The following is a 23156-nucleotide window of genomic DNA, read 5'->3' as shown; positions in this document are numbered from 1 at the left end:
AGGATCCCCCAGCCTCCCGGGGACTCCGTTCTAAGCGGGATGGCTGAGCCAGCGGCGCTAGGACCCCTGGGCAGAGCCTCGGGGAAGGGAGTCAGGGGGGAAGTACTTTACATGGTGCCCCCGCGGTCACCATCTGAGCCCGCTGCCCAAAATAGCCCCCGGCGCCCGCTGGCCTGCCTCATGGCTGGGAGATGGCTGCTGCCTCCGACCCCGTGGAATTGGGTGCGCCCTGGGGCCCCGCGCGCCCCGAGCCCCCTCCCACCCGCTTCCACTCGGTACACGGTGCCAACATCCGCGTGGACCCCTCCGGGACGCGGGCCACACGCGTGGAGAGCTTCGCCCACGGCGTGTGCTTCAGTCGCGAGCCGCTGGCCCCCGGCCAGGTGTTCCTGGTGGAGATCGAGGAGAAAGAGCTGGGCTGGTGCGGGCACCTTCGCCTCGGCCTGACTGCGCTGGACCCCGCCAGTCTGGCCGCCGTGCCCGAGTTTTCGCTGCCCGACCTGGTCAGCCTCGGCCACACCTGGGTCTTCGCCATCACGCGCCATCACAACCGCGTGCCCCGGGAGGGCCGCCCGGAGGCGGAGGCGCTGGCCCCCAGCTGCCCCCCAGCCCTCCTGGTGGAACCGCATCTGTGCATTGAGCAGTTTCGCATTCCCCGCGACCGCCTGGTGGGCCGCAGCCGTCCCGGGCTGTACAGCCACCTCTTGGACCAGCTCTATGAGCTGAACATGCTGCCTCCGACTGCGCGTCGGAGCCGCCTGGGCGTTCTCTTCTGCCCGCGCCCCGACGGCACGGCTGACATGCATATCGTCATCAACGGCGAGGACATGGGCCCCAGCGCCCGGGGGCTGCCAGCCGCCCAGCCCCTCTACGCGGTGGTGGACGTCTTCGCCTCCACCAAGAGCGTGCGCCTGGTCCAGGTCGAGTATGGCTGTAGGTATCCCACACCCTGGGCAGCGACCCCTCCTGGCCTAGTGTTGGGACAGGAACCTGCTAGGACTCCTGAAACAGGTAGCAAGGCCTTGGTTTGTCCAGCATTATTTTAGAAGCTGGGGAATCTGACTTCAGATTCTGCCTCTACTTGTGACCTTGGACAAGTCACTTTCCCTGGCTCTGGGCCTCAATTTACCCACCTTGGCTGTGATTGGTTAGGATGCCCTCTAACTCCCTTTCCGGCTTTGCCAATATTTTCTGCATTAACCTAGGGCATGAATTCTACACCGATTTTAGATTTTGGTCCTCTTTGAGAATTATGTGCTCTTTTATTAGACAAATGCTCATCGATTTGGGCATACCAGTTTAAAGGCATCACTTTTAAACCCCATGTGAGAGCTTCTTAATCCTGAGGTCTGGTTCATGATAGCCCTGTTAAGCCTTTTATTTATCCATCTGATGACATTTTACGAATACAGTGAATGAGAACCCCCTCTGTGTCGGGCCTGTGCAGGAGGCTGGGGGTTGCACAGGTCAATCAGATGCCACCCCTGACCCCAGAAGCTGCTAAGCGAGGGGGAAGGGAGCAGGATGGGTGCTATAATGGAAATAGGGCTGCAGAACTGGGACAGTGGTGCGAAAGAGGTGCTTATCTCAGTTCTGTGAATAGCCCCATGCCAGGCTGGGCCTGGAGAGTGAAGGGACTTGCCCAAGTTAACGACAAAGAGGGGACCAAGACCTAGATCTAGGTCTCAGCCTCGGCCCAACCCTCCCGTTCCTTTTGCCTTTGACAACCTTCTTTCCACAGTGCCGTCCCTGCAGACCCTGTGCCGCCTCGTGATCCAGAGGAGTGTGGTGCACCGGTTGGCCATTGATGGGCTCCACCTGCCCAAAGGACTTAAGGATTTCTGCAAGTATGAGTGAAGGCCTGCAGCCACCCTGGAGCAGGGCCACGTGAATGCATCCTGGCCCCAGAGGTGTGGCTGCCCTGAAGCTGGCCACACTGATACCAGCCAGGATGGAAATAAACACAGTCGTTGCTAATGCTGATCCTTGGAGGGTCTCCTTGCCCCTGAAGCCTGTGAGGGGCACTTCTTTTAGAATCACTGGGAGTCAGCAGGGTAGATGAGAGAATGAGAGAGCATTTTGACATCACCTAGACCGGTGGTTCCTAGCCTGGCTACTCATTATCTGGGATACTTGGATTGCTGGTGCCCCAGACGCCATCTCTGGAGATTCTCATTTGATTTGTCAAAGGATGAGGGCTAGACATTGTTTTTGTAAAAGCTCCCCTAGAGATTCTAAGGTACAGCCAGGCTTGAGAAGCATTTCCCTAGAACAGAGGTCTCAAGTTTGGCACACGTTATAACCACTTGAGGAACTTTGAAAAAATACTGCTAACTGGGATTATGATTTAATTGACCCTGGGATAAGTCTGGGCATCAGGATTTCTAAAAGCTTCCAAGAGCATCTAATATGCAGCTCGGGATGAGAACCAGTGCCCTAGACCAAGTACTTCATTTCACAGATGGGAACCTGAAGCCCAGAGATGGGAATGTATTTGTCCAAGGTCACACAGCAAATGAATGAATGCAGAGTATTCCTTCTCTCACCCTACAGGGCACAAAGCATCAGACTCCTTTAATTGTATCGCTGATCATTTGCTTCCATACAAATGATCTTATTTGACCCTCATAACTTCTGGTGAGGTAGTGGGCAGTCATCACCCCCATCTTACAGCTGAGGATGTCAAGGAACAAAACTGTCCAGGTGACTTGCCCAAGGTAAAGGCAAGAACCTAGAATGCCCAGTTCCTGGTCCAGTGCTCTTTTAACCCCATCCATTGTCATGTACACATTCTAGAATGAACAGGTCAATGCCCTGAGCTGGGTTCCAGGTGTAAAAGGGAGGGACTATGAGGTGACATTCTAGAAGGGCTGAGAGGGTAGGACAGAAGGCAGATGACTGTTCCCTCACAAACAGGGGCTTCAGAGCAGCCATGTCCTATTTCATGTCTCCACAAACTCATCCAGGTCTTCCACCTTCCGGCCAAGGTGAGAGGGGGCTCCTGGAACTGGAGGGTGTACTACAACTTCCCCTGAGAACCTGCTTCCTGGCTCTGGGGGAGGTGGAGGTTCTGCTGGGCATTTTTGGGCTGGACCTGGAGTCACTTCTCTTGGAAGAAAGCTATTCCAGAAGTTCCTGCCAATAGCTACCCACTTGCTCATTCATTCATTCAGCAAACACTTCTCCATTACCTGTCTGCATTAGGGACTGACTGGGGCTGTGGCTATGAGTAAAACCTAATTCCCAACCACGGGACAGCCCTCTTGGGCTGGTCTTAATTGCCCCTGATCCCAGAGCTCTGCTCCTATGCCCTGCCCCTCAGGGCCTCCTCCGCAAAGAGACCAAGAATAACATTCCATCCCTTTCCTGTCTCTGCAGGTGGGGCTGCTTCTCTGGGCTCATCCCTTGGCCTCTATAGTCCTGTAGAGCCAGTGGTGGTGGCCTCTGGTGGACAAGGCCCACTGAGCCAGAAAGCTGAGCAGGCGACACCAGTGCCTGAAGTGCCAGAAGCCAGGGGCTGCCCTGGGGAGGCTAGCTGGGAGCCACTGCGGCGGAAGGAGTACAGCCAGTACTGCCACAAATTCCCCCACGCGAGGCAGCCGGAGCGCCTGGGCTGGGAGGATGGCTGCTCCAGAAGCAGAGCTCCCTACCTGGGCGGCCCCAGCAGGCCTGGGCCCCTGCTGCCGTGTGGGCTGCCCTCTGAGACAGGAGGGAAAGAGGCCGGCTCCCAGCCCGACATCTGCATCCTTACCTTGGCCATGATGATCGCTGGCATCCCCACCGTGCCTGTCCCAGGCCTACGGGAAGAGGACCTGATCCGGGCAGCTCAAGCTTTCATGATGGCCCATCTGGAGCCAGCGGGGGCTGTGGCGGGGGCACGGTGGCCCTAGTGAGATCCCGGAGGGGCCAGCCTCCCGGTTCCTTCTTGCAGTGGGATGAAATAGCACCAGACACATGGTGGCTTCTCCGTATGGTTTTTGGGCAGGCAGGGTTGGCGGGTGTCTATGGCAGGGATGCGGATAGGGTGGTGGTTTGAGCCATTCTGACAAACACCAGCCCGTCAGGGTCCAGACCCCAGGAAGTTTCCAGAAACTGTCAAGCCATGCCATAGGTCTTGTCAGATTGGTTACAATGAAAATTACCAAGGTAGGAGGCCCTGCTTGGAGAGTGGAGGCTTCTTCTGTTTTGGTACTTGATCAAAAGTTCTTGTACAAAGCCCTAGGCAAGGTGACTTTTCCTCTTGCCTTTTGTTTCTCACCCTGCTGAGGACAGGTGATAGGACCATAGGCAAGGAAGGAAAATTATCTCTTACTTGAGCACCCACTGGGCATCAGGCCCATTACATGCCCACTTAACCTTTAATCTTACCAGTGCTCTGGGGATCTCCATTTCTACAGATGAACAAATTGAGGCTTAGAGAGGTGACGTGACTTAAGTCACATAGCTAGTAAAAGGCTGCACCAGCCCTCAAAAATCAGACAGGGAAGATACCAGGATTTGCATGTGATGTCAGACTCCAAAGCCTATTCTTTCCATAGTATTTCCTAAACTGCTTTCTACAAGACAAAAAACTAGACAACTGCTAAAACAGACCACATTCAACTTTAATGACCTCAGGATGGGGCAGGGTGAGGGGCGGTGAGGCTGGGAGCCCGGCTGAGCCTCTGCCTCTGGGAGCCTTTTCCTCTGTGGGTGAGGTGTCATCTCATGACTGGGGAAGCTGTTACCAAGTCCCAACCCTTGATCTCCACTCAGTGTCTTATCCCTTATCTTAGAGCAGGGGTTACCTGTTTTTATAAAGCCCTTGAGCTAAGAACAGATTTTACCTTTTGAAAAGGTTGTTAAAAAAGAAAAGAAAAAACAAAACCCACACAACAAAAAAAAAGAACCAGGAATATACAACAGAGGCTCTACGTGGCCAGCAAGTCTAGAATATTTACTAGCGGGCCCTTTATGGGAAAGGTTTGCCGCCTCCTGTCCTAGGGAACTAGACACATTGTAGGTAGCAGGCTGCAGTGGAAGAGAAAACCTTTGTCCTTCTTCCCTGGAAGGAGGGCCCGTGGAAGTACGACTGTGTGAATGTGTGTGTGGGTGTGTGTAGGGGGCTGTGAGCAGACACCTTGCGGATGAGCACCTCTGGGCGTCGGGCGTAATCAGAGTTGGACCTGCTCATAAGGGCCGATCCAGCTGTCGGCCAGCTCGCGCAGGGTGCTGTACCGCCGTTCGAACTCCTCCTGACTGCAGTGCTGCAGGAGCTGACCCACCTCCTCCGTGAGGAGCGCCACGGCCAAGTGCTTATCCAGGGTCTCACTCCACCTGCTGCCCACAACGTCACCGAGGCTGGAAGCACAGCCTGCCGTCCACTCAGCTGGCAGCATGTCTGGCTGGAGCACCTGGCGGCGGGCACTGAGCATGGTGAGGATGTGACGGCAGGGCAGACGGAAGGCCTGGTTAAAGTAGCAGCTGCAGCTGGCCGGGGTCTGGGGCTGCACCCTATGGGTGTCCTCCAGGATCTGTATGTTCACCTTTTCGGAACCAGAGCCGATGAGGTGCGTGGATTTCTGGACCACGGCAAGCTCGCCCAGGCAGAGCTGGGCGGCCGGCCCCGTGCAGATGGCATTAAGGGAGTATTGGATGCAGGCTTCTACCAACTGTTCCACTTTGGGGCTTTCGGGGCTGCCCTCCGAAGGGGGATGATTGTTCGGGGGACTCAGGCCCAGGCTGAAACTCGCCTTGCCTCCTGAGTTCTGCTGCAGGTATCGGAACAGGGCAGTCATGCCTTTTTCCACAGATGGGGTGGTGCCGAAGAACTGGCTGAGGACGTGGGTGGTGACCTCCAGGCCCTGGAAGTAGTGGCTGCTCTCGGCTCGGCTTCTCCAGCGGTGGGCCAACCAGATGCGGTCGTTGAGCAGCCAGTGTGAGTGGAGCTCCGGCAGCTGGGCCGGCGGGATGCAGGTGCTCAGGAGTGTATACAATTTCCTCAGGTTTCCAGCTGTGGCCGAGCACATCGTGCTCTGCAGGGAGGTCAGGAGGACCCTCTCCACGGGCTGTTCGAGGGACAGTTGATAGAACTTGCCCTGGAAGAACTTACAGATGTGGAAGGCTGAGAGCAGGACCTCAGCCGTGGGGAACTCCATAGCGAGGGTGGGCAGCAGGAGGAAGTGGGGATCCACCAGGATGGTACAGACTCTCTCCCATGCTGGGTTAAACTTCTTGAATACCTGGAGCATCTGGGCCAAGCCTTCAGCATCCTCCTTGGCAGGAATGGCGAAGTAGACTGCCCGGGCAAGATGACCCTCCAGCTGCACCCGAGGTCCATCCACCAGGAAGGTATATAACACCTTGCCCCTTGGGTTATAGGTCCGGTGGATAAATAAGATTTCAGGAAAATGGGCGAAGACCCCCTGCATAAAGCAGCTTTGATAGTTGAGGGCATCTAACTGGGCGGTCTTGCCAAGCTGACAGAGCAGCAGAGGTGGGCTTGGGTCCTCAATCAGGAGCTCATTCAGCATTGTCAGGGCCATGGGGGAGATGGGAGACGTCTAGATGCCAAGGTCAAAATATCTGCTCTGTGAGGCTGCTGTACGGAAGGCTCTCACTCTCTCTCAAGCTCCAACTGAGTTGAGGCTTGAGGCCGGACTGTAGTTCCCAGATCTTGTTCCAAAGATGGGCCTATGGAGAGGAACAGAGGTTTAAGGAGACAGTAGGGGCTTGACTCTTCAATTATGCATCCAGACTTTTATTGCTGATACTATGGATCAGCGCTGTTCTGGGGGATATGCAATAAACATGTAAACAAACAAGGACATATCAGGTAATGAAGTTTACAGAGACCACAAAACAGGGTAATAGTAAGCTGGAGGAGGGAAGGATACTTTAGCCAAAGTAACCAGTGAAGTCCTCTCTGGGGGGTGGTGGGAGGATGACTTGGAGCTGAGAGCTAATTGATAAGAAGTCAGCACGGAAAGATTTGGTTCCATGAGATTTAAATGAGTGTGAAGGCCGGAGCTGCCTTTTTTTTTTTTCCCCCCTTAAAGAGCATTTTAAATATTTGTATTGCACTTTATATATTTACAAATTACTTCTTGGCCTCCATTCTTTCATTGGTCCTGGTATATACAAGAGAACTGCAATTGCCCCAAACTTGCTGGGTGATCTTGGGCAAGTCAGTGACCTCTCTGAGCTTCAATCCCTTCAACCATAAGACAGGATTAACAAATGTTCATAGTCTCTTCTCCCTCTACGTAAATCCCTCTACTAACTGCAATACTATGTTCACGTTTCCTCTATTTAGCCCCCAAACCGGGTTACTGTCTCCATTTTACAGATGAGAAACTGAGGCTCAAAGAGGTTAAGTGACGTGCCCACCATTACTCTATAAGTAGCTGGAAGTTGAGTCTTTGGCTCGGGATTCTGGCTGCTTTCCACGGTATCTGAGGTTCACAAACCAGAGACAGAGAGAGGATGTGGATATCTGACATTCCCATTCGGAGTCTGGCCGGAGCCAGAAGAGAAGTCAACCTCCCACCCCTTTGGGAGCTGTGTCATGGTGACTGCGGTCACCAGCTGCCTCACACCTCCACCCCTTCAGAAATTACTCACCCACAGCTTGGCTCCGTCGCCATTTCTCCCTATTTGACCCTGACTCTGACTCTGACTGACCTCTGGGCTCACCAACCGCGACGCCAGCTTCGCCGTGGCTCTGGCCAATGGCCTGAGGAATTTGCTTCCGGTCTTTGGCGCTCCGACCAACCGTAGCCCGACGACTCGCGGGCGGGTGCCGTTACCAGAGATACGAGGGGCCCGGCTGGCGGCAGCCAATGAAAGCCTGAAGACACTAGCATCCTGGCGAGTCTGAGCACTGAGGCTGAAACTTTGGAGCCTCACGTGTGGGAAGAGCACAGGAAGTGTGCGTTACTATGGAAACTCCCTCCGAAGACAAAAAAAGAAAAAATAAATAGCAGTGTTTCACGGATTTTTTTCTTTTCTGGTCAAATTACAAAACCCCAGGAGGTTAGGAAGGGGTGCCTATGTAATGAATGGTACAGGGTCTTCTGCCTTATGGGGAAACTGAGGGCCAGGTCTCAAATTCCACCTCTCCAACAGGGGTCAAGGGGCCCAACTCTTGGAATTAAAGAGACCCAGATCTTGAGAGAGCTGAACTCCGGTGTTGCCCAGCCCAACCCCCTCCAGTATTTTGCAGGCGAGCTCCAGCACAGCGCTGTGACTGTTAAGGTCATCTTTTGACCTCGGTTCCCCTGAAGATGGCTCTTGGAAAGCTGGGTGGCTACCAGGCTTTAGGTGATTAAGACTGCAAACTACCAACAACAAAAGTCTGTGTTGGTGCTTAAAACTGCATTGAATCTAGAGGGTAAATTGGAATTAGAACAGGCCAACACACTAATTTTTACAGATGAGGAAACTGGGGTCAAAGAAATCAGGGACTTGCCCACAGTCTCCCAGCAAGTTGAGGGCGGTCAAGTCTCAGACCCAGGTTTCTTCCCTCCCAATCTATTTGGCTTCTTCCTGCTAGAATATGAGGCAGCCTGAAATCAATGTTGAAGGCTCGGTTGCAGGAAGAGGGTGAAGTAAGGGGCCGACTGCTACTCATTGAATCTGAGGCGTCAGGCTCCATTTGGTTCCACGACCCCCAACCGATTCCTTCCCTGTTCAGGCAGAACGCATTTCTCCTGCTTCTTTGATTTTATTTAAAAAGCAAAAACAAAACAAAAACTTGAATATGAATAAAATAGGTACAAATAACAAATTCTTCGTAAAGAGCAGCAACAGCGAAGGATCACCCTCCTTCCTTTCGTCCCTGAAACCAGGCTCTTCTATCAGGTCCGTTTTATCTCACCCTAGCCTGGGGCAGGGTTTCATCTCTACGTAGGGAATAAGATCTAAATTCAGGGGTTGAGGGAGAACGAGGGACGACCCTTCGGCGTGGAGATAACTTTGGCCTTGAACAATGAATGAGGCTCCCGAGGAAAATCAAAGGTAGGGCAGAAAAGGGGTAGATTCAAAGGACTGTCACACAGTGGGGTTCTTCTTCTTCCTGTTGGAACAATTTTCCTCACCCTACCTAGGAAGACATTGGTTAAAACGCTGACGCCTAGCATGTCCTGCCTGCTTTGAGCTCTCAGACTTCCAGGGAGAGTGGTCTGCGGCCCTTTGTGCCAGTGCAGGTGCTTCAATCGTGAATTGTGGCTCCAGGAGGAGCGAGTCCCTCCCCTTCCTCCTGCTTTCCCCAGAGGAAAGGGAGGCGGCCCACATCCTTGAAGTCCCCCGGCTGCTGACTGGGCTCAGGAGGCTGGCAGGCCGCCGCCCAGATGTCCACAATCTTGCGCAAGGTGGAACAGCGCTCCTCCAGCTCTGGTCCCTCACTCTGCATCAGCAGGTTCGCGAGCTCCCTGCTTAGGTCCTGAATCATGTCGTTCCGTCCTTTCTCCCCTGGCTGGCCTGCGTTCGGTATCAGGACAGGGTCCCGGAGCTCCCCGCTGGGCCCGAGGAGGTGCTGGTACCTCTTCTGCCATCGGCGGCACACCATGGCTTCGCCCACGGGCCTCTGGCTGGTGTGCAGCAGGGCCAAAATGTGCCGGCATGGCAGGTGGTACTGCTGTTGAAAGAAGCAGCTGCAGCTGCAGCCGTCCTTGCTCGCCTGGTGGGAGTCCTCTAGCAGCTGCACGTCCACGGAGCAGCCAGCCACGTCCACCAGGTGCGTGGAGTTCTGCACCACCGCCCACTCATTGTGGCACAGCTTGTAGGCCAGATCGGAGCCACTCTGGAGTAAGGAGTCTAGCATGCCGCCCTGGGAGGGCTGCCCCTGGGGCTGCTGCTGCGGCGCCCGCACCTGCTGCAGCTCTGGCTGTGCCTCTTGCGTGGGCAGCCTGATGAAGCTCCCTCCGCAGATTCCAGAAGCCTTCTTGGACTTTGGTGCCTTGCTTGCTGACCGGGCTCTCTTTAACCTGGGGGGAGCAGTGGGAAAGTTCTTCAAGCCTTTGGTGTTAAAGAAGTCTATGTAATCCACAAAGCGGAGGATGCAGTCCAGCAGGGACTGCTGTTCCCGGAAGAGGCTCGACACCTTGCTGGTGACGACGTCCAGGCTGTCCATGTAGGTGTTACAGGCGTGCAGGCCCTTCCTGACGTGCATGTACCACAGCAGTTCACACGAGAACCAGTGGGCCTGAAGGAAGCTGAAGAGCTGCTCGTTGAGCAGGGCTTGGGACATCTGGCAGAGATTTTGCAGGCTGGCCTCAGAAGTGACAAACACGGCCTCCCGCAGGGCTTCTTTCATGAGCCTTTTAAAGGATGGATCTGCTGAACTACGATGCAACTTCTTCTCCAAGAGTCGGGTCGTGTGATAGATGGAGAGGAGGATGCGGGCAGCAGGGAAGATCTCCTGCAGGATGGCTCGATGAGGGAAGGACGGGTCCACGAAGACCACCTTGACCTTGGGCCAATCTGAGTTGAACTCTGTAAAGATACTCAGCATCTTGGCCACGGAGGTGGCTGTCTCAGCCTTGAGCACCGCAAAGTGTACCACTCGCCCCTCTCGTTCCTTGCTCTCCACCAAGAAAGCGTAGAGGATGTGGCCCTGGGCATTCTCCACCCGGTGCAGCAAGAGATTCTCAGGGAAGCGGATGAAGAGGTCGCTCATCTTGCTGCTCTGGAAGCTGAGCCTGTCCAGGTCTTGGCTGCTGCCCACACTGAAGGAGGCCATGGAACCCACATCTACCTTAAGAAAGTTCTTCATCACTTTGGCTATCTTGGCCAGGTCAGAAGGAGTGATGCCCTCCTGCTCTGGCTTTGAGGGTGTTTGGACCTCATCTAAGCAAAATGATGGCTCAAACAGGGACTTCTCAGCTGTGCCAAGGTCTTTGTTGATCGTGGGCTGTGCAGGCTGGAGTTTCTTCTGAGATTTGCCACTGGCGTCTCCTCTAGGACCCGCGGTTTTGGAGTCAATGTGTATATGCTGTGTGTTGAGTTCACTGATAAACAGTCTATCCAGTTTCTCATTGTACCGCAGGATCAAGTATGCTGGGCACATAGCTGCCGCTACTGTTCTCTTCCTGTTTGACTGGGTCCGAATACAGACAAATTTCACCTGCACATATCTAGGGAAGGCAGAGGTGAAAATGAAAAAGGTGCTGACCACCCCCTTTCTCTTACAAGTCAACGCCCTGCAGGGACTTATAGCGGCTGATACATTTCCGGGAGACCACAGTGCAATACAGGAAGTAGGAAAGGTTTACGTTTTCTCTCCAGTCCCAAAGAATTCAGGTCTTTCTTCAAGACCCCATCCAACTAAAACACCCTTCCTGTTCATCTACAGAAGTTCTAAGCCCCAACTCCTTTTATTTACTCTCATTTTCCCATCTGTAGTTGTCAACAATTCGATCTGAGGCAAAGATACAAGGGAAAATAGGTAAGAGGCAGCAGCAGAGCTGGTTACTCACTGTTTAAAGTGGCCCCTTCATTCCTGCCTTTAGGGAGCCATTGCCTCCTCTGCCTTCTCCTCTAGGCAGCAAAAATAAAAGAGGCCTCGGGGGTTAGGGTGTATCTGGGATCTGGGGTCACCGTTGACTTAAAGAAAAATGTCCACATCCTAAGAGAGTGAGAACCCCTGGGCTAGATGATCTTTAGGATCCTGCTAGCTTTGCCATTCTAGGCTGAAAGTGCTGATTCAAAGGAGAACAGTAATTAAATTGAATATCTGCTCTTTTCCCCTTCCTATCCTCATTCAACCCATGCTTCAAGGCCCAAATCAGGCCCCACCTTCTCCAGGAAACCTTTATGGAGGCCCTCAAGCCACAGTAATTGCTCCTTACTTCAGATTCATAGCATTTATTTAAAGGAAAAGGCTTAGCAGATTTTCTGGGTAGCGGTAGTGGTTAAACAGTGGCTATGCTGGAAGCTGACGCTCTGGATTTGAATCCAGGCTCTACCACTCAGAAGCTGTTTGACCTTGGGCAAGTTACTTCATCTCTCTGTGTGCAGAGTAACTGCACAACTCCTCATCATAAAATGAAACTAACTAGGGTTGTTATGAAAATTAAATAAGCCACAGACGTAAGATTTAGCCCAGAGCCTGGTTCAGCCTTTCATTTATTCTAAATAAAAGTCATCTACTGTTACTACAGCTCCTAAGCCTTGTGACCTTTTCTTGGGCATTTATGCAGTGTCTTTCCAATTGGATGGGGTTGTTTTCAAGTGGCAAGAGCAAGTCAGTCCTCAGTGTATTCCAAGCACCTAACACCACTGCTGCTCCTTCAGCAGATGCTTGTCAAAGATGTGATGGATGAATGACTCAGGGACCACAGGTGGGCGGGACGGGTCACATCCCTGCCTCCCAGAGAGTGTCCTAACCCAAAGATCGGGGAAGGGGGGGAAAAAATCTCAGCCCCTGGCATGACATGACACAGCCTGGGCATCTCACCAACCCCCTTCCAAACACTCTGGCCCAGCTGGTCCTGTTTGCTCATCCTGTGGGGCAAGCTTAGAAAAATAGGAAGTCACGCCTGAAATAACAGGGCGGAGGGGCCTGAGGCTGAAAATGCCTGCACTTGTGGTGTGCGCAGTGCCAGGGCGGCAACACCGTCCCCAGCTCAGGGAGCAGCCCAGCAGCACAGCAAGGCCAGCGAGGGGTGACCGCGGTGTAGCCTCTGCCTAACTCTTCCACCTGTTTTCCACTGTCCCAACTGTCTTGTTTTATTGTACCCTAGAAAGACAAACTGTCTACTACTTCCCATGTTCACTACACTGTGTCTCACCTCTATGCCTTTGCTCGGGTTGTCTTTCTGTCTGGAATGCCCTACCCATCTGTCTTCATCTCAGAGCTAACTCATCCTTCAGGACTACGTGCAACTACCATCTTTCCTAGGATGCCTCCCCCAAGCCCTCAGATTGGGCCCTACCCTTCTGCTGGCTCAACATCTTAGCATAGATCTTAGCTCATCACTTTATATTGACTTTACGTGTTCATAGTATATGCTTGTTAACCTATCTTTTTTTTCCAAAAAAAAGATACTGGTGAGTGCCAACCATAAAGCTCTTTCCACCTTTCCTGGTTCTATTAATGATTGCACCTCCCAGGGTGGAGACATTGGCATTCTTAATTCCTCCTTCTCCATGTCTATATCCAGTGTGGTAAGTCTTTTAAATTCTTTCTTCCCACTATTACATATATTAAGAATTATTATATGCCAGGCTACATGTAAGCCCCTTACATGCATCCTTTTACACTAAGAAAAGGGTTCTATCATCCACATTTTACAGATGAGGCAACAGGCTTAAAGAGCTTCTCAAGGATGAGAATCTGGGATTTAATCCTCCAGCTAAAACTGGACGACCTGGGATGTGAACTAAGCCTGCCTGGCTACAGTCTATGTAGTTAACCATTATGTTGCCTGTCTTCTTTCAAAATACTTCTCCCTCTCTGAATTCTCATTTTTACCCTCCTCAACTTGACCCTCAATGCTTTGATTGTTCAGGTTCAATAACTTCCTTAAAGATCTCTAAACATACTGTCCTTGTTTGGTGCGTGACGTGCACCATGCACGTCAAACTTAAAGGGTACTAGGTTAAAGCCTCTGTTATTTTTTCCTGCTTCCCTTAATCTTTTTTAATTTTAATTTTTAAATTTTTTGGCTGCACCATGCGGCTTGCAGGATCTTAGTTCCCTGACCAGGGATTGAAACCGGGCCCTCAGCACTGAAAGTGCCAAGTCCTAACCACCGGACCGCCAGGGAATTCCCCTGCTTCCCTTAATCTCTGGTATTGAGTATAATTTACACACAGTGAAATACACAAATCTTTTGTAAGAATTCTTTGAGCACTGTGGTAATCTTAATCCGTATTTATTTCTATCTCCCAGGTGAAAGCATAGACTCTCTTCAAGACAGGGATGGGGTTTTACACTTTTCTGAATCTCCCTTAGTGCTTACATCCAAGTGCGCTCAGCCAGGATCTGGAAGAAGGGAGTCAGCCAGTCTTGCTTCCTTTCAGTGTTCTCTGTACATGTTTATTTCCTCTACCTGGACTGTGCCCCCAGTGTACTCCCAGTGCCTGGCACTGCACCTGGCACAGAATAGGTGCTCTGAACACACACCCTGAATGAATGTTAAATGAGTGATTGCATGACACAGAAAATTCTCCTTTTAACGTGAGTAGCACATTAGGAAGACCACTGGGAGAGTTCCGTCAGGTGACTTGGCTTCTATCCCAGCACTATAACTAACTATAACTTTGGACAAGTCCTTTGCTTAATTTCAAACATTTACTAAGTCCTACTATGTACCAAACACTATACTAGTTGCTCAGAAGGCTACAGAGACAAATTAGATAGTCTCTACTCTCAAAGTCTAGTGAGCAGAGAGATTATTACACAGATGGCCAGTAAAGCCAAAACTAAGTGAATGGTTAAATAGAGGTACAAGCAATATACCTATAATTGAATAAAGAGTGATTTACCCTGACTATAGGGATTGGAACAGATCTAAAGCTTTTGATTAATTTCACATAAGATTTGTGTCCTTGTTGCATGTAAATCGCACCTTGAGCAATGAACAGAATTTTTACAGGTGGAGTCAAGCCATTTTAGACAACATAACCTGAGTTACGAACAAGATTCTGGAGCCAGAAGATCTGAGTTTAAATTCCAGCTTTACCACTTAGCTATGTGAACTTGGACAAGTCACTTCACTTCCTCTCAGCCTCCAATTCTTATCTATAAATATAGAAATAACAAGAGTACTGATCTACGAATAAGCAGTACCTGATCCAAGAATAATCAGTACCACTAAAAGTGAATTCATTTAAAAGGCTGTGGCAGACAGAGAAAGATAACTACTGTATCATATCACTTATATGTGGAATCTAAAAAATACAACAAACTAGTGAATATAACAGAAAAGAAGTAGACTCACAGACAAAGGGAACAGACTAGTGGTTAACAGTGGGGAGAGGGAAGCGGGAGGGAAAATATAAGGGGTAGGGGATTAAGTGGTACAAGGATATATTGTACAACATGGGGAATATAGCCAATATTTTACAATAAGTATAAAAGGAGTAAAACCTTTGAAAATTGTAAATCACTATATTGTACACCTGTAACTTATATAATATTGTACATCAACTATTCTTCAATTAAAAACAAAAAAAGGCTGTAGCAGGATTGGTTGGTGGCCAACCCAACATCCCTTAGCCCCCTCCTTCCTTCCTTCCTAACTGAAGGCCAATTATATTCAGGTTGCCATTCCTCTCCCACATAGCTAAGTGCTTCGGGGCTACTCTAAGCGAATTAAGGTAATCTCCTTAGGAATGGCCATGGATACTGGCCCAATTCTGCACAAAGAAACATGATAGGAAATGTGCAGGAAACCCAGGCAGGCTTTTGCCTCTGGATGTGACTCCTACATTTGTGCCATGTGGCGAGCCATCCTGAGGGCAACGCTGAGACCTGAGGATGGCAGAGTGGAAAGATGGGAAAAGCCTGGGCCGCTGAAACAATCACCTTCTCTGGGCTAAGAAATAATGCATTTTGAGTCAGGGTTTTCGGTTAATTACAGCCAAAAAAAACCTCGCCAGAAACCACATTTCACAGGAAATTAGTGGGAAAAAAAGACTTGAGCAATCTTTAAAAAAATGAGATGAAAATTATGAAAATATTATATTTAATGAAATTTAAGTTATAATGGCAGCTATCTGCCAATTCTTAGAATAATCAAAGAACCACTTAAAGCATCAACTTTTTTTTTTCTTGGTATATCTCCCCCAAACACTCCGATACTTTATTTCCTGTCTTACTTTTGCAATATGTAAGGGTCAATTTTACCAAAATATTCCTGGGCTTTATCACATTTGCCAAGGGCCTAATTTAATTTTTTGCTATGCAAATCCTTTGCTTTTCACGTCTGTACATATCATTGTCCTGCTGATTTCCCTTTCCATTTGTCAACTGGCATAAGGCTGCAGGTGATATTACTTTCAGGGACTTCACCAAGTCCTACAGCTCTTGGAAGACGTGCAATTTCAGTTTGCAATCAGTTTTATTTGCATTTTATAATCCTTATGTTTACCACATCTATTCATTTGCCAAAAACTCACTACCATAGATGTTGATGGAACCGGTAGGATAAGCAGGAAGGAATGACTAAGTAGTGACTAATTTTTAAAGTGGCTAGTTTGTTAGCAAGATTTGTGCTTTCCTACAGAGCCTTGTGATTAGTGATACATGGAAAAATGAAAACTCAGATAACAATGGCTTAGTTCAAAGAGTGTGATGAGGATTAAACAAAACAATGTCTGTAAAGCTCTCAGCAGAGTGTCTGGAACATGTTCCAAAAAAGTATTCAAAAAAGGTAGTTATTAAACTGAACAGCAATGGAGAGAGACATTGGAATACTTCACAGTTTGAAGACTAGCAATCCCCCAAAGACATAACAAAAAGAAAAACACAACAGCCATATGTAAAAATATGGGAAGGGAAACTGGGCATAAAATCACAGAATCTCCCAGTCGATTGGGACTTTGGGTCATTTAGTAGTACCTCCCACAACACATTTTTCTGACTCTTAAAAATACCCGGGGGGGCTTCCCTGGTGGCGCAGTGGTTGAGAGTCCGCCTGCGGATGCAGGGGACACGGGTTCGTGCCCCGGTCTGGGAAGATCCCACATGCCGCGGAGCGGCTGGGCCCGTGAGCCATGGCCGCTGAGCCTGCGCGTCCGGAGCCTGTCCTCCGCAACGGGAGAGGCCACAACAGTGAGAGGCCCGCGTAACGCATAAAAAAAAAAAAAAAAAAAAAAAAAAAAAAATACCCGGGCTTGAACTTCCCTGGTGGTACAGCTTAAAAATACCGGGGCTTGAACTTCCCTGGTGGTGCAGCGGTTAAGAATTTGCCTGCCAGGGACTTCCCTGGTAGCGCAGTGGTTAAGAATCCGCCTGCCAATGCAGGGGACACGGGTTCAATCGCTGGTCCGGGAAGATCCCACATGCCACGGAGCAACTAAGCCCGTGCGCCACAACTACTGAGGCTGCACTCTACAGCCCGTGAGCCACAACTACTGAAGCCCATGCGCCTAGAGCCCGTGCTCCGCAACAAGAGAAGCCACGGCAACGCGAAGCCCATGCACCGCAAGGAAGAGTAGCCCCCGCTCACCGCAACTAGAGAAAGCCCGCAGGCAGCAACGAAGACCCAACGCAGCCAAAAATGATAAATAAAATAAAATAAAATTTATTTTTTAAAAAAGAATCTGCCTGCCAATGCAGGGGAAACGGGTTCGAACCCTGCTCCGGGAAGATCTCACATGCTGCAGAGCAACTAAGCCTGTGCACCACAACTACTGAGCCCGTGAGCCACAACTACTGAAACCCACGTGCCTAGAGCCCATGCTCCACAACAAGAGAAGCCAACGCAATGAGAAGTCCGTACACCGCAACGAAGAATAGCCCCCGCTCGCCACAACTAGAGAAAGCCCACGCGCAGCCACGAAGACCCAACGCAGCCAAATTAATTAATTAATTAAATTAAAAAAAAAAAATACTGGGGCTTCCCTGGTGATCCAGTGGGTAAGACTGCACGCCCCATGCAGGGGGCCCGGGTTCCATCCCTGGTCGGGGAACTAGATCCCGCATGCCGCACGTAAGAAGCCCACATGCTACAACGAAGATCCTGCATGCCGCAACTAAGACGCGGGGCAGCCTAAATAAATAAATATTTATTTATTTAAGAAAAAAAAACCTACTACTTTCCATCATGTACTACAGTTATGACTTTGGCAAATATTTACTGAGCGCTATGCTTCAGCAACTGCATGTATTTTATTTAATCTTCACCACATCCTTCTCATTTTACAGAGGATGAAACTGTGTCATGGAGATTAAAAGTCTTGCCCAAGGTCAGAGTTAAAGCCTGTCTTTTTTTTTGGTTCTTCTTTATATATATATATATATATATATATATATTTTTTTTTTTTTTTTTTTTTGGCTGTGTTGGGTCTTTGTTGCTGTGCATGGGCTTTAGCTGCCGTGAGCAGGGGCTACTCTTCATTGAGGTCTAACCACTGGACCGCCAGGAATTCCCTTTTACTACTATTTTAAAGAAATCATTATTTCTGTGATTAGAGTTTAATATTTGTCTCCCTGACTGGAGAGGAAGCTCCATGAGGGCAGGGACTCAATTTATCTTTTCAACACTGTGTCTCAGGCACTAGCATGGAGAAAGTTTTCAGTTAACAATTGGTAAAATCAATTAATTAAAGGGCTCATACAATGTAATAAGTGATGTGGAGTAATTTCCAAAATACGCTGACAAGTGAGAAAAGCAAAGGTGCAGAATGATGTGTATAAATAGTATGCAGCCACCTGTGTTAAAAAAAAAAAAGGATGGGGCTCCCCTGGTGGCACAGTGGTTGAGAGTCCGCCTGCCGATGCAGGGGACACGGGTTCGTGCCCCAGTCCGGGAAGATCCCACATGCCGCGGAGCGGCTGGGCCCGTGAGCCATGGCCGCTGAGCCTGCGCGTCCGGAGCCTGTGCTCCGCAACAGGAAAGGCCACAACAGTGAGAGGCCTGCGTACCGCAAAAAAAAAGGATACATATGTACACACAAGATATGTTTGTTCAGCTCATGCAGCTCAATATTAAAAAAGCAAACAACCCAATCCAAAAATGGGCAGAAGACCTAAATGGACATTTCTCCAAAGAAGACATACAGATAGCCAGGAAGCACATGAAAAGCTGCTCAGCATCACTAATTATTAGAGAAATGCAAATCAAAACTACAATGAGGTGTCACCTCACACCAGTTAGAATGGGCATCATCAGAAAATCTACAAACAACAAATGCTGGAGAAGGTGTGGAGAAGAGGGAACCCTCTTGCACTGTTGGTGGGAATATAAATTGATACAGCCACTATGGAGAACAGTATGGAGGTTCCTTAAAAAACTAAAAATAGAATTACCATATGACCCAGCAATCCCACTACTAGGCATACTACCCTGAGAAAACCATAATTCAAAAAGACACAGGCACCCCAATGTTCATTGCAGCACTATTTACAATAGCCAGGTCATGGAAGCAACCTAAATGCCCATCGAAAGACGAATGGATAAAGATGTGGTACACATATACAATGGAATATTACTCAGCCATAAAAAAGAACGAAATTGGGTCATTTGTAGAGACGTGGAGGGATCTAGAGACCGTCATACAGAGTGAAGTAAGTCAGAAAAAGAAAAACAAATATCGTATATTAACGCATATATGTGGAATCTAGAAAAATGGTACAGATGAACCGGTTTGCAGGGCAGAAATTGAGACACAGATGTAGAGAACAAATGTATGGACACCAAGGGGGAAAAGTGGCAGGGGGTGGTGGTGGTGGTGGGATGAATTGGGAGATTGGGATTGACATATATACACTAATATGTATAAAATGGATAACAAATAAAAACCTACTGTATAAAATAAAAAATAAAATTAAATTTAAAAAAAGAGATATGTTTGTTCAGGCTCACAGGTATCTCAGGAAGATAATAGCGGTTGTCTCTGGATAACACAGTGGAAGGGACACTGACTTTTAGACCCTTTGATGTAATGTGAAATTTTTAAAAAATTAAATGACTATATTGACCACTCAAAAACAAATTCATTTATTAAATTGTTCAGCCTGCAAAAACAAAACCAATCCGAACCTCTAATCTGTTAGCTGAATCCCTTCCATTCTCTTTCACACTGCTCCAGCATAAATCTTCCTTCCAGCCAAGCAGGTCTCCTCACTGCCTTCCAAGTACAGCAATGTTAATATCTGCACTAGCTCACACACCATTTCTCCATCCAGGATGTTAACCTTCCTGTGATAGGCAGAATGGTCCCCCAAAAGACGTCCACTTCCTAATCTCTAAAACCTGTGAATATGTTAGGTTACATGGCAAAGGGGAATTAAGATTGCAGATGGAATCAAGGTTGCTAATTAGCTGATTTTTTAAAGGTAAATGATCCTAGATTATCTGCACAGGGTCCTAAAAAAATGGAAGAGGGAGGCAGAAGGGGAGCCAGAGAGGGAGATGGGACGAAGCAGGGTCAGAGTGATGTGATGTGAGGACTCCGCCAATCACTGTTGGCTTTGAAGATGGAGGCAGGGGACCATGAGTCAAGGAGTGTGGGCAGCTTCTAGAAGCTGGAAAAGACTCAGAAACAGATTCTCCTCTAGGGACTACAGAAAGAAATGCAGCTCTGCTGACACCTTGGTTTTAGCCCAGTCAGATCTGTGCCTGACTTCTAACCTACAGAACAGTAAGATACTAAATTTGTGTTGTTAAAACCACTATGTTTGTGATAATTTGTTAGAGCAGCAAATACACCTCCTGACACCTCCCCATCTATGGAGCCCAGCTCAAGCCTCCCTTTCTCACTTGCTTCCCTAGCCCACTGTGATTTTTCCCTGAGTCCCTGCAGCACCAGTTCCGCTGAACTACACATTTAACACTTGATGACTCATTCATTCAACAGTTACTTAAGGCCTGCTATAGGACAAGTCCTGTGCTAGACCCTGGAGACCATCCACCTGAAGGGTGTTTACGCGTGATTATGAGGTGTTTGGACTAGATTCTATGCAAGCAGCATGGTGTTAATCAGTGAGAATGCAAAAAATAGTAAACCAGAGTCCCCCCTGGAAGAGCTCAGCAAACCAGGGACACCTCCGTAAACTGTGTTCCTTAACGATGTGCAAATAACTGTAACAGGCGCTGTCAGAACATAGAGTAGGAGCATCTAACCTAATCTTCAGGGAGTTAAGAAAGGCTTCCTGGAAATTATGCTAATAACTGAAGTTAAAGTAACAATTAGCTAAGACAGAGTTTTCCACAAGTAGCCCAAAATGACCTCAGATTATACAAGAATATTTAATAGTTATTTAGAAATATATACTATCTTTTTGCCACTATACTGTTACTTCTTATATATTATTGCTTAGATTGGTTCTAAAGCTTCTTTGAATATTAGAAGAATTGCAAGAAAAATGTTAAGTAAATTGTAGTTCAGGATATATAGTACAGAGAGGATAGTATAAAAACAACTAATGTTTGAGGAAAAGGGAGCTAAGATAAGTGGATGGGCAAGGTCATTCTAACCAGCAGACGTGGTAAGTGCAAGGACCAGGAAGCTGTGGGCTTGGGACAGGAGCTGAATGTGGAGTAAGACCCGGTGTAGATGGAGCACATGGTGCAAGATGGGGAGGTCAGAAGGGTCAGATGGTCTGGCCAGCCAGCTTAGTAACAGTCCTGGACTTAATCATGAGGGCAACGGGAGGCTACTGCCCTTTATCCGGACTGCAAGCAGTTTGAAAGCAGGGCATTTTTTGGTATTCTTTGGCTGCTTAGAACGATGCTACCGGCAGAGATCAAAGTCCAAGCACCTCACAATGGTACTTACAGACCTTGTCCATAAACTGCAACTGACACAGCCTCCTGTCAAGCATGGCATCCCACACTGTTTCTCCAACATGCCACCTTCTTTGACGGATCTGTGCCCTCGCTCCACAGCTTCTTCTGGTCAAACCCCTCCGTGATACTTGATATTAACCATTGAACTTCTACACTAGCCCTGTGCCTTCATTCACAACCCAGCAGAAACCATTACTTCCAGTGCGAAGCCTTTCCCAGGCATCTGTCACTTCTTCTGCACATCTCTTTTAAAGCATTTATCACATACTAGTTGGTTTACCTAAGTCCAACTCTATGCCACCTCAAGCTCTTTAAGGGCAGGTTTAGTTACTTATTCATCTTTATGTTAGCTGTACCCAGCACAGCACTGGACTTCAGAGTAGGGGAAAAAAACACAGCCTGCCTGCTTAGAGAGTGAGCTTTGGCCAAACGCCTCAACCCAGGGGTCTCAAACTCAGATACACTTTGACTCACTGAGCTGGCCTATAGAGTGTGTGATTACATTTGAATTGATTTTTTTAAAAAGTGGACACATTCGCATAAAGCCTGGATTGCTGACTCCACTTGTCCCAAATCTGGGAACACTGGATCTTCATTTTCACATGGCAGCCATCAGCTGCAGTTAATTGGCCTGCTCGCCATTTTGCCCAGTTCACACTTCTGTTCTCCCTAGCACAAACACCTGGTGTTGGTTACTTCATCATTCCTTTTTGTATAGTTAAAGTTAAATTTTCTTACACTGGGATGTTTCACCTGAGTCCTTAAGGCAATTGAGTTTTCAACCCTTAGCTTAGCCTCCAAGCTTCTTTTCTCATCTGCCAAATGGAAGAAATAACATTTGCCTATAATTTTCAAGACAGTCCTGTGGGGTAAAGCATACAGAATAGAGAACGCTGCCTGGGACATGGGAAGTGTTTGAAAAAAGGTGGTAAATCTCAGGAGCTCAAGAACCATTTACAGAACGAACAAATGAATGAACAAACTACCCAATAAATGACCAGTGTTACTGCTTTGTAAAGAGAAGACTGATGAAGAAAATTCTGGCCAAGGCGTTTTATCTATTTGTGAAGGCCATACTTTGTGTCTGGGATACGGTAGGTGCTCAAAAAATGGGACAAACTGCAGCTATTATGGATTCCATAAAAGCTGTGAATGAAGGCGTGAGTGAGAGAAGGTGAAGCTGGTGGTCAAAAAGCGATGCCTATGGAGCTTTTGCGCTTTTCACCAGGCACACGGCAGGTGCTCAATAAGTGCCTGTGGAATCCTCAAAGAGACAGGGGCCCAGCTGCACTCCCTCCTCCTCCAGGCCGCCCTCCTGGGGACCATCCGGCCTCCTCCCCACCCTCCTGCCCCGCCCCCGCCCCCGCCCCCCCCTTACAGGATGTCCTCGCGGATGGAGGTGCCATGGTTGAGGTTGTGGAAGCGGACGGAGACGCAGTCCCTGAGAATGAAGGAGCACCTGTTCTCCTTTTTGTAGGCGCTGAAGCACTCCTTGAAGTCCTCGTAGGTCTTGAAGCAGCTGCCTAGCTCCATGGCCGCCCCCTCTGCCCACACCAGGGGGCTGCACCAAGATAAACACCAGGGGTCAGAGGTCACCTCTGAGGGTCTACCGGCTGGCGTGGGCCCAGGACACCTTAAGGGTGGGCCCCTATTGGGTGGCCTGTTAACGGAGCTCAGGAGAAGCCCTCGGCCTGAGAGGGTTACCGTAGGTTGGGG

General features: G+C 49.0%; 4 protein-coding genes across 4 annotated transcripts; 2 read left to right on the top strand and 2 right to left on the bottom strand.

Moving 5' to 3' along the window:
* The first annotated feature begins 122 nt into the window (after positions 1–122).
* Positions 123–2621, top strand: NEURL2 (neuralized E3 ubiquitin protein ligase 2). Its single transcript, XM_065893399.1, has 2 exons — positions 123–933; positions 1742–2621. The coding sequence occupies exons 1-2, from the start codon at positions 192–194 to the stop codon at positions 1855–1857; spliced, it is 858 nt and encodes a 285-aa protein (XP_065749471.1). The 5' UTR covers positions 123–191; the 3' UTR covers positions 1858–2621.
* A 311-nt stretch (positions 2622–2932) lies between these two features.
* Positions 2933–3890, top strand: SPATA25 (spermatogenesis associated 25). The gene is made up of 2 exons (XM_065893304.1): positions 2933–2987; positions 3379–3890. Exons 1-2 carry the CDS (start codon positions 2933–2935, stop codon positions 3888–3890), a joined length of 567 nt encoding a protein of 188 aa, XP_065749376.1.
* Positions 3891–5153: 1263 nt separating this feature from the next.
* ZSWIM1 (zinc finger SWIM-type containing 1) lies at positions 5154–6599 on the bottom strand. Its single transcript, XM_065893556.1, has one exon. The coding sequence runs from the start codon at positions 6522–6524 to the stop codon at positions 5154–5156; it is 1371 nt and encodes a 456-aa protein (XP_065749628.1). The 5' UTR covers positions 6525–6599.
* A 2591-nt stretch (positions 6600–9190) lies between these two features.
* Positions 9191–22973, bottom strand: ZSWIM3 (zinc finger SWIM-type containing 3). Its single transcript, XM_065893303.1, has 2 exons — positions 22819–22973; positions 9191–11114 (listed from the first exon to the last, which is right to left on the bottom strand). The coding sequence occupies exons 1-2, from the start codon at positions 22971–22973 to the stop codon at positions 9191–9193; spliced, it is 2079 nt and encodes a 692-aa protein (XP_065749375.1).
* Positions 22974–23156: the final 183 nt, after the last annotated feature.

Source organism: Phocoena phocoena, chromosome 15 (genome assembly GCF_963924675.1).
Source record: "Phocoena phocoena chromosome 15, mPhoPho1.1, whole genome shotgun sequence".
NCBI lineage: Eukaryota > Metazoa > Chordata > Mammalia > Artiodactyla > Phocoenidae > Phocoena > Phocoena phocoena.
This window is presented reverse-complemented; position numbering and strand designations above follow the sequence as displayed.

Bases quoted from the DNA above. Each gene is read 5' to 3' on its own strand.
- NEURL2 (XM_065893399.1), top strand. From the start codon at position 192: ATGGCTGCTGCCTCCGACCCCGTGGAATTGGGTGCGCCCTGGGGCCCC. The intron at 934-1,741 runs GTAGGTATCCCA...TTCTTTCCACAG, and splicing joins GGTCCAGGTCGAGTATGGCT to TGCCGTCCCTGCAGACCCTG.
- SPATA25 (XM_065893304.1), top strand. From the start codon at position 2,933: ATGTCCTATTTCATGTCTCCACAAACTCATCCAGGTCTTCCACCTTCC. The intron at 2,988-3,378 runs GTGAGAGGGGGC...CTGTCTCTGCAG, and splicing joins TCTTCCACCTTCCGGCCAAG to GTGGGGCTGCTTCTCTGGGC.
- ZSWIM1 (XM_065893556.1), bottom strand. From the start codon at position 6,524: ATGGCCCTGACAATGCTGAATGAGCTCCTGATTGAGGACCCAAGCCCA.
- ZSWIM3 (XM_065893303.1), bottom strand. From the start codon at position 22,973: ATGGAGCTAGGCAGCTGCTTCAAGACCTACGAGGACTTCAAGGAGTGC. The intron at 11,115-22,818 runs GTAAGGGGGGGG...TGCCTTCCCTAG, and splicing joins TCCATCCGCGAGGACATCCT to ATATGTGCAGGTGAAATTTG.